This window comes from Carassius auratus, chromosome 46 (genome assembly GCF_003368295.1).
Source record: "Carassius auratus strain Wakin chromosome 46, ASM336829v1, whole genome shotgun sequence".
NCBI classification, from domain to species: Eukaryota; Metazoa; Chordata; class Actinopteri; order Cypriniformes; family Cyprinidae; genus Carassius; species Carassius auratus.
The window spans coordinates 2,683,859-2,699,256 of NC_039288.1; the positions used below are offsets into that span (position 1 = coordinate 2,683,859).

At 40.3% G+C, this 15,398-nt stretch overlaps 1 protein-coding gene across 1 annotated transcript in view; it reads right to left on the reverse strand.

The window, feature by feature from the left end:
* Positions 1 to 11,097, reverse strand: part of gabra3 (gamma-aminobutyric acid type A receptor subunit alpha3) — a 215,191-nt gene extending 204,094 nt beyond the window's left edge. Inside the window, exon 1 of the mRNA XM_026234254.1 lies at positions 11,026 to 11,097. Within this exon, the coding sequence (XP_026090039.1) occupies positions 11,026 to 11,028 (3 nt within the window). The 5' untranslated portion in view covers positions 11,029 to 11,097. The remainder of the gene's footprint in view (positions 1 to 11,025) is intronic.
* Between the last annotated feature and the right edge of the window lie 4,301 nt (positions 11,098 to 15,398).

Sequence of the window (15,398 nt, forward strand, 5' to 3'; positions counted from 1 at the left end):
AGCAGGTGGTGGCTGCACCACATTCCACCAGCATATAAAAGATCAAAAGCTTTAGTGCCTAGAGCACAAAACTTTCTCCAGTTCAGATGCCACTGAACAACTTGGTCATGAGATCAAAATAACTATTTCCCAGAAAGAGATTTTCATATATCTCTCAGCCAAGCATCAGCTCTGGCACAAGTACAAGCACTATTTCAGAGTAACTGGTTTGAGAAATGGCAAAAGGGCACATTTTCAAGGATGAAATCTTGTTGAACTGCGTGTGCTGACTGGTTGTGGAACCACACTGGCCATAGGTCAACCAAGACATTGTTATGGCCTTTTTTTTTTTTCTTGGCCTCTACGCATGCAGCACACCTTAAGGCATAAATCCCTGCTTCCCAAACACAGCCCCTCTCAGCAGCAGAACACTGTCTTCTATAATCACCACCAGCCACTGTCGAAGGACAATGTGAATCATTGTTTGGTTTATGGCTAACATAAAAACAGATATATCCTGAGTACTCAGCTAACAAAAATATGTTCTAAGAACACTTTGCCAATGTACCCATTTAGTTATGAAAATGTTATTTTTGAATATCCCCTGAACGTTCAAAATATCCATTGTTTTAATGCCTTTTTTTCCTTTTCTTTTTCTTGGCTATGTGCAGTTTAAAGAAAACATTACAGGGATCATATTATGCCTCTTGTTACACAATGGAATGTGAATCTCAGGTGTCCTTAGAATGTGTCTGTGAAGTTTCAGCTCAAAATTATGATCAGGTCATTTATAATATCATGCTATAAATGCATAGCTAATTCGGCCCTCAGTCTCCTGTATAGTGCCATCAACACCATACTGAATAAATATCCAGTTGCAGTACACATAATAGCAGTGGATTTTAATCATGTTGACATAAAAGTAGAGTTTCCTTAATTCCAACAGCATGCAACTTGTGCTACACGGGGAACAAGCCTACTTGATAAAAGTATACTCTAACATGAAACAGGCTTATAGAGCTATACCAACACCTCATTTGGCTCAGTCGGACCATATATTCCTGTTTATGATACCAGCTTATATTCCCCTCAGGAATAGAGAACCCCCCACCTCTAGAACAATTAAAATATGGCCTGCTGGTTCCACATCACAGCTATAAGACTGTTTTGACAACCCAGACTGGAGTATCCTAGAAAAACAGCTCCTTCAGATCTGGAGACAGGGAACTCTACAGTGCAGATAGGGCAAACCTGAAAAGGGGCATCAGACGGGCAAAGTTGGATTATAAAAATACAATTGAGGACCACTTCTATAGCAACAACTCGTGGCAGGGTGGCTGGGGTCAGAAAGATCACCAACCACAAAACCAGACCCAATACTGTGAATTGCGACACTGCACTGGTGGAAGAGTTGAACTGCTTCTTTGCCCACTTTGAACAAAAAGTGCCAGAGGAAATCACAGCACACCAACCAGTTAACACCAGTTACATCTTTTCTGTGACAAAGCATGACGTGAGGAAAGTGCTGAGGTCAGTAAACCCCAGAAAAGAAGCAGGACCTGAAGGGGTCACTGGGAGGGTGCTTAAAGACTGTGCTGACCAGCTTGCAGGGGTTTTTACTAGGGTATTCAACCGGTCCTTAGCAGAGGCCTCGGTCCCATCCTGTTTGAAATCCTCAACCATCATCCCTGTCCCCCCAAAAAAGACTACCATTAATAGTTTAAATGACTACCGGCCAGTGGCTTTGACTCCAGTCATCATGAAATGTGTGGAGAAACTGGTCAGAAGTCACATCATTCAAGGACTTTCACCCAGACTCGACCCTCACTAGTTTGCATACAGGGAAAATAGATCTACTGAGGATGCTTTAGCCTGTGCCCTTTATACAACTTTAACCCATTTGGAACAGATGGACAGTTATGCCAGGCTTCTTTTCATTGATTTTAGCTTGGCGTTTAACACGATTATTCCAGACAGACTGGTAACTAAATTAAAAAATCTTGGTCTTCCATACTCCATTTGCCTCTGGATTAAGGATTTCCTCAGTGACCCTCCACAGAGAGTTAAAGTAGTGCCTCACCTTTCTCCAGCACTTGGCCTTAAAACCGGCTCCACGCTGGGATATGTGTTGAGTCCCCTATTATATAACTCTATACACATACGACTGCACACCCACCCACCTTAGTAACTCCATCGTGAAAGTTTGTGAATGATATGACCATGGTCGGGCTCATTAAAGTGGGAGATGAGTCTGCATACAGGGATGAGGTGGAAAAACTGACATCATGGTGCAGCTGTATCAACTTGGTTTTAAACACCATAAAAATAAAGGGTCTAATTGTGGACTTTAGGAGGAATAGATTTGATCCTCAGCCCATATATATATTAATGGGGACTGTGTAGAAAGGGTCTCTAACCTCAAATTTCTGGGCCTGCACATGGATGATGACCTAACTTGGAAAACAAACACCAGTATGCTGACCAAGAAGGCACAGCAACAACTTTATTTTCTAAGAATCCTGAAAAACAATGCTCTAGATAAAGAACTGCTGGCATCCTTCAATAGAAGTCCGGTTGAAAGTGTATTGACATAATGCCTATCAGAGTGGTTAGCTGCACTGCCCAGGAAAAGACTTCAGAGGATTGTTAATACAGCACAGAAGATCATCGGCTTTGAGCTCCCCTCACTTGAGGAGCTGTACAAGACCCGCTGCCTTAGAAAGGCTTGCAGCATTTTAAAAGACTCATTCCATCCAGCACATAATCTGTTTGAACTATTACCCTCAGGTCAGAAGTACAGGACAATAAAAGCTAAAACAAACAGAATGAAAACAGCACATATCCCAGGGCTGTTGCAATACTAAATGAACACTGAATGTTAATGTCTTTTTTTTGTGCAATATCCCGTCTTGTCTCAATCTGAACTCAGCAATTTGATATGACAATATTGCTGCTTAAAGTATATATATATATATCTTTTTTGTATATTTTATTTATATTTTTGTGTATTTATATGGGTGCGTTTGCTTGCACACACACAGAGATATATATATATATATATATATATATATTAGTGCTGTCAATCGATTAAAAAAAAATAACTAATTAATCGCAAATTTGTTTTAAATTAATCGCGATTAATCGCAATTAAAAGACTGAAACTTTTTGGATATGTAAATGTAAAATGTAAATAATGTAAACTCAAGACAAAGAAACTATTTAAATTCAAAATATGATTGTTTATTGGAATTTTTGTTTAACTTGTAACACAGATTTTCTCATGTAAACAACATACCTGCAATTAACCATCAATATTCTCCAAATTAACTGTTGGCTTGAAAGCCATATTTATTACAGAAATAAAAACACAGGCATGTAAGTACCATTTGAATTTCAAAACAATCAATGCCTATAAAAAACAAAAATGATTTCCATGTTGAATTGTAAGTGGACTGCAAAAAAATTCCAAAGTATAGTCATTGCCAGTGCTTTAAGTGGGCCAGAGCACCAGTACTCAGTACCGCCACTTCCAAATATAGCTCTTGAGCGTACCGCCACCTCTCCGTGCGCCCAGAACGTGCTTGTAGCGTACCGGTACGCTCATTTGGACATCTGTTTTAATAGAGGTTTTAATCTTTTACCTGCACTGCCGATTTTCAGAGCGCCCTTCACAATGCAAGCTTCCTAATTCATCCCACCCAGAGCAGTAACTACATTACCCATTCACCCTTAAGTTATACAAGTGAATAGCGCATGTGTCGCTTTTCCCACTGTTAAGTGTCAACAACTCAACGTGGCCGGAGAAGGTGTGTGAAACTCGTTGTGAGTTATACTAAAGCAAAATCTTGAGTATTTATTGTCTGATAAACATTAAAAACTGTCTGCGGAGGTTGAGTCGTCCTGCAACCAGCCCCCGCCGGCTGCTCATTGGCTGCAGCATCTTTTTTCTAAGTTCTAAAAAAATACCTTAGACGGCAAGGCACAAATTTAGATATTAATTTATCTAATTAATCTATAGCCTATGCACAAAGACAAAATGATCTTTTTGTCCCCTTTTTGTTTTAAAGCTTGATGAAGAGAGAGAGCGCAAGTTGCTGCAGCTGAGGAGGACAGTGATGCACGCGCACAGGAGTGATTGACAGTTCGCGGCACTGTGTGCAAAAAATACTCCGCTACACAATTATTTCGTTATTTCGTTTAAGCTTATTAACGTTAGCGTTACAGAAAGGTCTGATTTACGCACTGTTACAGTCATTGTTTTTTTTTTTTTTTAAACAATGACATTTGAGTTCATAATTTTAATGTTGCTGTTTCTTGTGGCAGACTAAATGAAGAGTAATGTTTCTTGTGGCAGACTGAAGAGTAATCCGGAGTTTTATACTGAAACTTTCCGTCTAAAAGTCCTTCCTTGGTCTTATCCATATTTCTTTGCACGTTGAACACACATAGGCCACAACTGGAAATAAAAAAAAAAACTGCAACCGCGTTAATTGCGTTATTTTTTTTTAACGCGTTAAATATTTCAAATTAATCGAATGCGTTAACGCGCTAATTTTGACAGCACTAATATATATATATATATATATATATATATATATATATATATATATATATATATATATTAGTTTTTTTATTTTTTATTTTAGTGGTTGTTTTTAACTGTAAACCTTATTTTTTTGCACTGAAATAGGATTGCACATAATTTGTTGTACCTTATGTATAATGACAATAAAGATTCTGATTTCTTGGGAACGTAAACAGCTGGGAAAGAAATTGCATATTTCTATTCGATCTGTGTATTAAAGTGGTGTTAATATTAATCAAACAACAAAAGAAAAATCACTGAAAAACTCTAGTAGCTTTATAAGAATAAATGTGTTACTTAAACATTGATTTTAAATGTTCTAGTGAGGGGATAAACATGGCACACTGTGTCAGAGATGGTCTTATTATTGGGAGATATGAGGGTCTGTGGTACTTAATATAGGCAAAAGTGTAGCAGTCAACGTGGATCATATGTTCCTTGATAACTGATCACATTACAGCCTTGATGTCAGACTTGTGCGACAATCAATCAGCGTTTACGATTACCATAGGAAGCAATAAGAAGTGCCATAAACTGAATCCTACCTCAAAACTTATCTTATGAGAACATCACCGACGCAGCCGAGAAAGCCTCAAGATGGCTGTAGATCTGCTGAGGAGCACCATGGGGCAAGTGAGTGCTACCTGAACATTAGTCATGGTCTGATCAGCCCTGGCTGGGTCGCCTGGGCGAGGGTGTCTGATGTCGAAAGATCTGAAACATCTGAGGACCTCTGGTAACATCACTGATGATGTGTTCAGGTGCATCTGAAGATGTGTTTCAAGAACTACCTGTTCTGGCAAGGCCAATGACTCCCAGGAATAGACTGGTTGACAACCAGGAAGAGGCTGGTGACTATTGGATAGACAGTTGGCAGCTTGGGAAGACAGCACTCGGGGTGGGAAGGGTTAGCAGTTGGTTTTGAAGCTACAGATCAACCCATGGAAATATATACCCCCAGGGGAACCCGAGAGGGGGGGAAAATGAGAACCCCAATCTGACAGACCCAAGGTTATCGACTAATGGCAATGGAGGAACGACAATGACCGCAGTATGCAGAAAACCTGAAAAAAACAGCCATGGCCTAAAGATCCACTAAGCCTGGATGAAGTGTTTGGAGAACGAACATGTGTCACAGCACACAGATGCTACGTCTGATGAGACGCAGAAGGATCCGAGCCAAGATGCACCCCATAGTGCTCAAAGCCTCCATGTGCCACTAACCGTCCCCCAAAATCTTCTGCCCCAGGCAAAGGTGCGAATCAAGTGGCCACAGGCCTGTAAGACGGCAGTCTGGAGGCAGTTCGACGAAGACATCGACAAGGTGCTTGAAGCAACAGAGAAGGGAGATGTGGATCGAAGGATGCAGGCAATGACGACCATCATCTCCAGCCTAGCTCAGGAGAGGTTCGGCGTCGAGGAGAAGCGATCATTCATTGCCAACCCCTTTGGCTTCACTAAACAGCTCCTGGGACAGAAGCGTGATGGAAAGTTGCTGTGTTCAAAAGAGGAAATTGACCAGCATCTGCGCAGCACTTATAGTGACCCTCACCGGGAGGAAGAGTTGGGTGAGTGTAGCATTATTGTAACCCCCCCCCCACCCCCACCAAGGAGTTTGACAGCAGGGAACCACTGTTTAAAGAAGTCCAGGAGGTTGTGCGCAAGGCACGATCTAGCTCTGCCCCTGGACCAAGTGGAATCCCTTACAAGGTCTACAAGTACTGACCCTTGCTACTCAGGCGACTCTGGAAAATCATTCGAGTAATTTGGAGAAGAGGAAGGGTGGCACAGCAGTGGAGATTTGCTGAGGGAGTCTGGATCCCCAAGGAAAAAGAATCAAAGAAGATCAATCAATTTAGAATAATCTCATTGCTGAGCGTGGAAGGAAATATCTTCTTCAGTATAGTAGCAAGGCGTCTGACCAACATCCTCTTAGCTAACAACTACATAGACACATCTGTGCAAAAGGGAGGAAGTGCTGGTGTCCCAGGCTGCTTAGAACACACTGGAGTGGTAACTCAGCTCATCCGGAAAGCTCGGGAACATAAGGGAGACCTTACTGTACTGTGGTTAGACCTAGCCAATGCATATGGCTCTATCCCCCACAACCTGGTCCAGACCACCATGACCAAGCACCATGTGCCACATCACATTGCAGATCTGATCTTGGACTATTACAACCATTTCAGGATGTGAGTCTCTGCAGGAGGTGTGACATCAGATTGGCACAAACTGGAGGTGGGAATAATCACGGGCTGCACCATCTCAGTGATCCTATTTGCGGTGGCGATGAATATGATTTTCAAATCGGCTGAGCCTGAGTGTCGAGGGCCCCAAAGCAGAGGAGGGGTCCGCCAACCGCCAATTAGAGCATTTATGTATGACTTGACAGTAACCACAGAGTCAGTGCCAGGAGGAAGGTGGATACTCCAAGGACTGGAAAAGCTCATCCGGTGGGCAGGGATGGAGTTCAAACCAACCAAGTCCTGTTCGCTAGTGCTGAAGAAGGGCAAGGTCATGGAGAAGTTCCATTTCAGCATCAAAGGGGCAAACATACCATCACTGCCAGAACAGCCAGTGAAAAGCTTGGGCAAGGTTTTTGACAGCAGCCTCAGAGACTCCGCATCAGTCCAGTCAACCTGCCAGGAGCTGGGTAGCTGGTTAAGAGCAATAGACAGTTCTGGCCTGGAATGGGGCAACAGGGGGCCTGGACAAAGTGGGAGCAGGCCATGAAACCGTAAGGTCAGCTGGACGGAGCTCTGGCAAAGCGAGCCACACCGCATAACCTTCCTGATTCGGCCAGTGTACGACGTCCTGCCTAGCCCAGCAAACCTCTGTACGTGGGGAAAAGCAGACACACCAACTTGCCAATTGTGCCCAGCTCAGGGAACACTGGAGCACATTCTGATCGGCCAGGGTCGGTACACTTGGCGTCACAACCAGGTGATGAAATCTTTTGCAGACACCATCAGCAAAGAGACCAGCAAAGCCGGCCGAGGGAGCAACACCAATTGCTCAATCACATTTGTTAGGGCAGGAGAACAGCCACAAACAGGAGGGAAGACACCAGCAGGGATCCTGGCATCAGCCAAGGACTGGAAACTCTCTGTGGATTTGGAGAAGCAGCTGAAATTCCCCCAGCACATTATTAGCACAACTATGAGGCCAGATATCATTCTAGTCTCAGAGAGCACCAAGAGCATAATCATCATGGAGCTGACTGTGCCATGGGAGAACCGCTTGGGAGAAGCCCACGAAAGAAAGATGAACAAATATGAACATCTGGTCACAGACTGCCGAGCACAGGGCTGGAAGGCGAGATGCATGCCTATCGAGGTTGGCTGCAGAGGATTTGTTGGGTGCTCCCTTCACAAAGCCTTTACTGTGCTGAGCATTACAGGAACAACAAGGAGCAGGGCCATTAAGAACATCACGACGCAGCCGAGAAAGCCTCGAGATGGCTCTGGATCCGCAGAGGAGCACCATGGGGGCAAGTGAGTGCTACCTGAACACAAGTCGCGGCCTGATCAGCCGCGGCTGGGTCGCCTGGGCGAGGGTGTCTGATGTTGAAAGACCCGAAACATCTGAGGACCTCAGGTAACATCACTGATGATGTGTTCAGGTTCATCTGAAGATGTGTTTCAAGAACTATGAAATAGCATTTTGTCAGTGTAAACGCTAAAATTAAATCCAAAAAATATTGTTCAATGGCAAACATGTTGAAGATTAGCCGATAGGTTGTCAGTTCATTAAATAATAAAAGCTGTTTATTTAGTGAAGTTAAGCCTCTCCTCCTTTGGCATCCATTTAAAAAGTAAAAAACAAAATGCCTCTTGTCTCCTTCCCTGTGTACCGCCACAGCCGCAGCGTTAAAATTAGCCATAGCACTTTTGTTGGTTAAAGGTTGCATGCATGGATGGATTTTTGCCACAATAGGGTGGTTGTGTACACACACTGTGGACATGTAATTATGTTCAACAAGAATATAAAAGTGAGTTTTGCATAATAGGTCCCCCTTTAAGGGAACATTCAGTTTTATCCATTTGCAAACATTACGGGAATGTTTCTTTCAAATGACCTCTGATAGTCCTGTAACAAGAAATTTACATATAAAAATAAATAAATAACAATAATAAAAATATTTTTTTTTTTTTCAAACAAACATAAAACAACTAAAATGGTTTTAAAAAGTTCAATAAATGATGCATAATGTTTTTGTGCTAATATTTTGAGATTGTTATTTTGAGTCCAGATAACTTTAAAACTAAATCATATCTCTGTTTAATAAAATTTTCACTGTTGAAGATCTGGTCTGGTGATATTTTTTGTCTGGTACATTGTCAGTAGATGGATAACTGAAACTCGCCTAACTACTACAAAATTGTCATTGTGGCTTAAGCCGGCTTTCCATTGATCGACAACTCAGCCTAATGCCTAATGCTTGATAGTGAGTTGACATGTGCCTTGAGGTTAGCCACTAATCAAGAACTGGCAATGCTGGGGAAAACTGAGATTCTTTTTACACAATAGCTAAATATGATAAATGTATGCACTGAGGGGGTATTCTGAGAGGCAATTAAAGTGAAGAACCCATGGGAGGTATGCTAACTCACATATATGTGTGTACTTTCACTGAGCAGAGTGAAAAAAAAAAAAACACCTTTAACTATACTTCTTGTCACACTCCAGTGTGATTCAAATTTATGGGATTCAAGCAAGCATTTTACTGGGGACAGAATAATGTTATTAAACCCTGATGTTGTGTTCTTTACTAAAAAAAAAAAGTAAATGTATTACTCAGTACTCCATATTCCTTTCAGAAGTTAGTGTATCACGGTACTAATTACGCCTCGTTATATTACTTTTCCGTAACACTCCACAAAACGGTATCCACATTTTACTTTGTTTTCTTTAGAAAGAATCAAAATTTCTATTGATTTTTGACTGAATAATGTGATTTAATGAGCAGTAGTGGCTTTCAGTTTTCTCTTCTGCCGTCACTGTTACGATTCAGAAAAGATACCCTTATTTTCCGGACTATAGTTGAACTTTTTTTCATAGTTTGGCTGGTCCTGCGACTTATAGTCAGGTGCGACTTATTTATCAAAATTAATTTGACATGAACGAGAAATGAACCAAGAGTTCACATTACCGTCTACAGCGACGAGAGGGCGCTCTAAGGTGCTCAGTGCTCCTGTAGTCTACCACTGAAAACAGAGCGCCCTCTTATGGCTCTAGACGGTAATGTGAACTCTTGGTTCTTGGTTCTAAATAAATGCAACTTATAGTCCAGTGTGACTTATGTTTTTTTTTCCTCGTCATGACGTAATTTTTGACTGATGCGACTTATAGTCAGAAAAATATGCTAATTCGCTGCAGAAGCATCATTCACAGTTCCACTACACTTCACTGTGCTGCTTCCTTACATACTGTAACAAACCCAGAGTAACTACTCTACACATGAAACATGAAACTAATAAACATACAAATCCGAGACCATCTGATTGTGATTTTCAAGTGATTTGGATTGTTTGGATTATTGCATTAAAAGTACATAAACTGTCATATTAACTTATGTATTTATTTTAATTATTATTATTATTATTATTATTATAACTGTCTTTCACAGTAAAAATTTTAGTTGTTACATTTCTTTTTATATATATATCACATAGCACAATACATGAAGTTTTATACTTCCATAATAAACCCACATTGTCACATTGAACAGCATTAAATAGACAATTCAGCAGAACAAACAAAAACAAACTTAGCTCAGCTAAATTACTTTAAGAATTATGATGACAGCACAAATATTTATCTCATGGTCATATATTCTAATAAGCTTCTGCTTTCATTAAATTGAAAGACATATCAAACCTCAGAGATAACAGTTTTTAAAGGTGTATGCAAATCTTGTCCATCCATTATTTTCAAATGGTTGTGCATTGTAAATTTTTGAGCAAAACTTTTTCCACATTTTGGGGTAGCAGAGGTATTTGATCAAATTGTCTCAATGTAGGAAATAAAGATGGAACAACTCATTTCTGCCACTGGAAAGTTTTCATAAAAAAACATAAATCTCCAGATATGATGTTGCAGTAATATCATTGTGGGCTGTCAGAGACGATGATTGATTTGAAACTTCCCCAAAGTGTGTGATGCAACACCATGCCATGGGTTTGTTTTGAACAGACTTCTCCGCTTATCGTTCTCTGTCTTGCCTGGCAGGCAACTTGACAGGAATAATATTTTTGCATTTGCTTCCTGTTCCCATTGGGTGAGTCTAAGTAATTTCCAGGTGTCAATCTGACACTGGGTCAAAACTGAGCCAGCCTATTTTACACCTTATTTAATAGACTTGAATGGTTGGAGATTGGCTTAGATTGATGGCTCTCATAAAATGGAAAACCGTGTCATGTAAATTCCACCGGAAGAAAAGTCTTCAGTTCTTTACTCACCATAGTAACACCATACGATGCTTTAGTTCATAGATTATTTTTGTCTATATTGTAGGGCAGGGTTATTCAAATATTGTCCTGGAGGGCCAACGCGCTGCAGAGTTTAGCTCCCACACTGATCAAACACACCTGAGCATGCTAATCAGTGTCTTCAGGATCATTAGAAAATCAAAGGTTAGGCGAGTTAGATCAGGGTTAGAGCTAAACTCTTGCAGCGCATTGGCCCTCCAGGACAAAAATTTAATAACCCTGGTGTAGAGTAAATGTTAAAAGGTGATCACAGCCAGATGCACACATCAATAATATCCAATTATCAAACAATTTCACTACATTACTTTTCTTAACTTGTTATCCACATTTCTTGTCCCTCTCTTCAATGAGGGGTTTGTAACAAAAAAAAAAAAAACTGTCACAGAATGATTTTTGAATGATGAATTTTGATCAGATAATCTATCCAGCTGCAATGGAGACATGCTGTAACGAAGATGTAGTGTAAATGCAAACTGTCTAAAACAATTCCAAATTTGTGTCAACCAGTTTTGTGAAATACATTGTCTTGGTTTTCAAAGTGAAATTTATTTGTGGCTTAATGTCCATATGAAAATGTGGGTCCCATGTCCAAACCAGTTGAGAATGCCAGGTATAAAGGGACTTTTGGGATATTTTTGCTGAAGTTAACTGATTTTAAATTAGGAAATGAAAACATGCATCACAAGGTAAGGTGTATTCAATTCACTATATGCTGTATATATATTTATTACATTTACATTTATTCATTTAGCAGATGCTTTTATCCAAAGCGACTTATAGATGAGGACAGAGGAAGCAATCAAAAACAACAAAAAGAGCAATGATATATAAGTGCTATAACAAGTCTCAGTTAGGTTAACACAGTACACATAGCATGGGATTTTAAATAATATAATAAAAAAAAGAAAAAGAAAACAGATAGAATAAAAAAAGGAATAGAGCAAGCTAGTGTTAGAGATCTTTACACATACACACACACACATACACACACACACACACACACACGCACGCACACACACATACAATTGCATAATAAATGAAAAGAAAATAGAATACAAAAAGACTAGAAAACTAGTTAGTTTTTTTAAAGAATAGAATTAGAATAGTGAGTGTTAAAGTAAGAGGTATATATATGCGTATATATAAATACACATTTGCTTTAGAAATGTAAAAATCTAGTATCATGATGCATAATACATTCACTACAAAGTGTGACAGTGATGACACTTCCTTGGATGTGTTGTACCAGGGATATCCTATATGTTGTTTATGACAGTATGTGTAAAAGTAAGTTGGCTTAATGTATGTAAATGTACAGTCAGTGGAGATTCCTTTAGACAACTGACTTACTGTTTTCAGTGTGGGTGGTGGAGAACCGGTAACGGTGTGATCTCTCATCCACTAGCCTCAGGCCTATACATATTCTCTCTCTCTCTCTCTCTCTATTAGTCTGTCACACTGTTATATCTGCCTGTGTGTTGAGTGGTGAGACTATACATCTTCTCTTGCCAAGCTGCAGCATTTGGATACAGAGACACATTGTATGCACATGCCAGACAAACAATCACATCACTGTGATTTTTCTAGTTACAGTAATCCTGCTGAATAAGATTAATGTACACTAAGAAGTGTGTGTGTGTATTAAACCAGTCAAGTCAAATGAATTGGGTTTTCGTTGGGTCACAGGAAATGGCTTGCAGGGTGAAGACCCCCCTTCCAGAAATCATTAAAAAGCTGGCATGCAAGGCCAGGAATGTTCATCAAATTAACACCTGAGCCTGAGGGTTTCACAGCAGGCCATGAAGGTAATAAGGCCCTTGTCGATAAACCAGCAGGCCTTGGCGACAATGGGTTGGATGGATTGACAAAAGGAAGGAAGCAAGCAGTGGAAATAATAAGAAAAATGGACTATATAGTTTTAATAGTTCATTGGCCACTCAGGGACAGTGGCCGATTTTTGCTTTTGTGAGAGCCAAAGTGAATTTGGCACAGTTTACTATTAAATTCTATCAGAGATAGCTGTGGATTTGCATAGTTATAATAAGTGATTTTGTCCCCGTTTTTTAAAAGAATAGCTCAACCATTTTTTTTTTCCAAACTTGCTTGAATTTCTTTCTCTTGTGGAACAAAATAGCATACATTTTGAAGACTATATATATATATATATATATATATATATATATATATATATATATATATATATATATATATATATATATATATATATATATATATATATATATATTTAGTGCAGATCAATGCACACTCTAAGTGCTAATATTGCCCACAACCCATTGCGTGCGGGAGGGAGGAACTTTGCGATGGCTTTGCGGTGATGTAAACATGGCAGCCGGATGCAGCAGTGGAAAAAAAAACCGCTGAGAAAAAAAGATGGGAATAGTAAATAAAATTTTATTGGACATAAAGAATGAATGAAACGTTAACAGTTGTGGTGTGCATAACTAGGCAACCACGTTGTCGTTCATGTTGCATGACGTCATCGAAGTATGTCCCAGAACGTGCATACTCTTTTGCTACACACTCTTTTTCCTGACAAAAAAAGTACATACTTTTAGGTCGTAGTATAAACTGACTAATGGGATCTCGCCCGAGAGCCCAATAAACTACGAGTGGTTACAAAATGAGCCAATGGTACGCCAAGTACTTTCGTCTGTAGAATTTGCATCGCGACCTATGCCCCGCAGAATGGGTATATAAGGAGCAGCACAAGCAACTCGCATTAAAGCTTTCGCTTCGGAGCCAAGCACTTCGCTTGCTGCTTTCACCGGAGTGGTTAAAAATTAATCAACTGGTGTTGGTGTAACGGTGCGATTCAGCGGTTCGTCTGGGTTTCAGCACCCTGAGTGCTTCAGCACCTAAAAGAGCTATTTCTTCTTAGACTAAAAGAGAACGGGCTGAGTTTGCGTCTCTTTAAAGATGTAATTTCACCTGTGTGATTCTGGGTGGGGTCGATATATCGCTCCTCGTGACAGCCACGATTGCTGTGTCACATGTCTGGACTTTCAGCACGCTGAGACTGCGCTTGTGGATGACTTATGTTCTCATTACGGGGACATGACCATCTCGGCGTTAAGATCGAGACTTGATTACCTTAAGAGGTATAGAAACCCCTCTGCCACACCCCGTTCTAGCTCCTCTTCTCGTAAGAGGGCTACTTCGGCTGGTGGCCAGGGTGATCTGAGGGTTACCGTGTGGGCTTCCTCCTCGGGCAAACCAAACCCCCCACCCCCCCCCAACCCTCAAAATGACACAGCCGGTTGAGTTTCTAGATGAGTTTTCTGGACCCTCTCAGGCTCATGACATCTCATTTCTGGGCTCGGGAAGAGGACCTTATGTCGATCGCCGCATCACAAAGGCCATAGACCTCCATTATATATGTCACAGACAAGAACGGTTTGACCTAAAAATATCAAAATGGGAACTACTGCGGAAACAAAGACACCTACTGTACATCTTGGATTTCCTTGAGGTAAGCTAAAACATACCAAAATTTTATTTGAAAGTGAACTATCCCTTTAAGCAAAATAATTTCTGACAGTTAACATAATTTTAGTATGGATCAATCATCAAACGGATTAAAATAATGTTAGAATAAAATAAAATATTGATATCGATTATTTTCAATGCTTCACAAATTCTAACGGTCCCTCTGATGTTCAATGGACTACTTTGAAGATGGTTTTATTACCTTTCTGGACATGGACAGTATAAACATACATACATTTTCAATGTAGGGACAGAAAGTTCTCGGACTAAAACTAAAATATCTTAAACTGTGTTCTGAAGATGAACAGAGGTCTTACAGGTTTGGAACGACATGAGGGGGAGACATTAATGACATCATTTTCATGTTTCGGTGAACTAACCCTTTAATACTTAGGCCTATCAATATTTTAAATATATTATAGGTGTTGGGGGGGGGGTCTAAATTCTCGCCTAGTGCACCAACAGAGCCTTGGACGGCCCTGGGTGGAATCCAAGGGTCAAGGCTCGGTGGTGGTGGCTATAGGTTTATTCAATGAGTCTCGGTTTGAGCTCATACTGAAATGCATTCAGATGCTGGTGTGAAGGATCTACAATGTGTGGTACAATGTTCTGGAGACAATTATAATGAAACCAAAATTATACAAATACTTCACTGCAACTACAAGAAATGTGTGAGGAGAGTAACTGTTTTAGAATGGAAAAAAAAAAAATCTAATTAAATGCATAAGGATGAAGAGGAGGATACTGAGAGTGATGGTCAGTCTTTTGAGTCTAGTGTGTCTCTCTCTCAATGTGAGTTTGCTGGCCGGAGTTATGAGCTTGAAAGCATAAAGTTA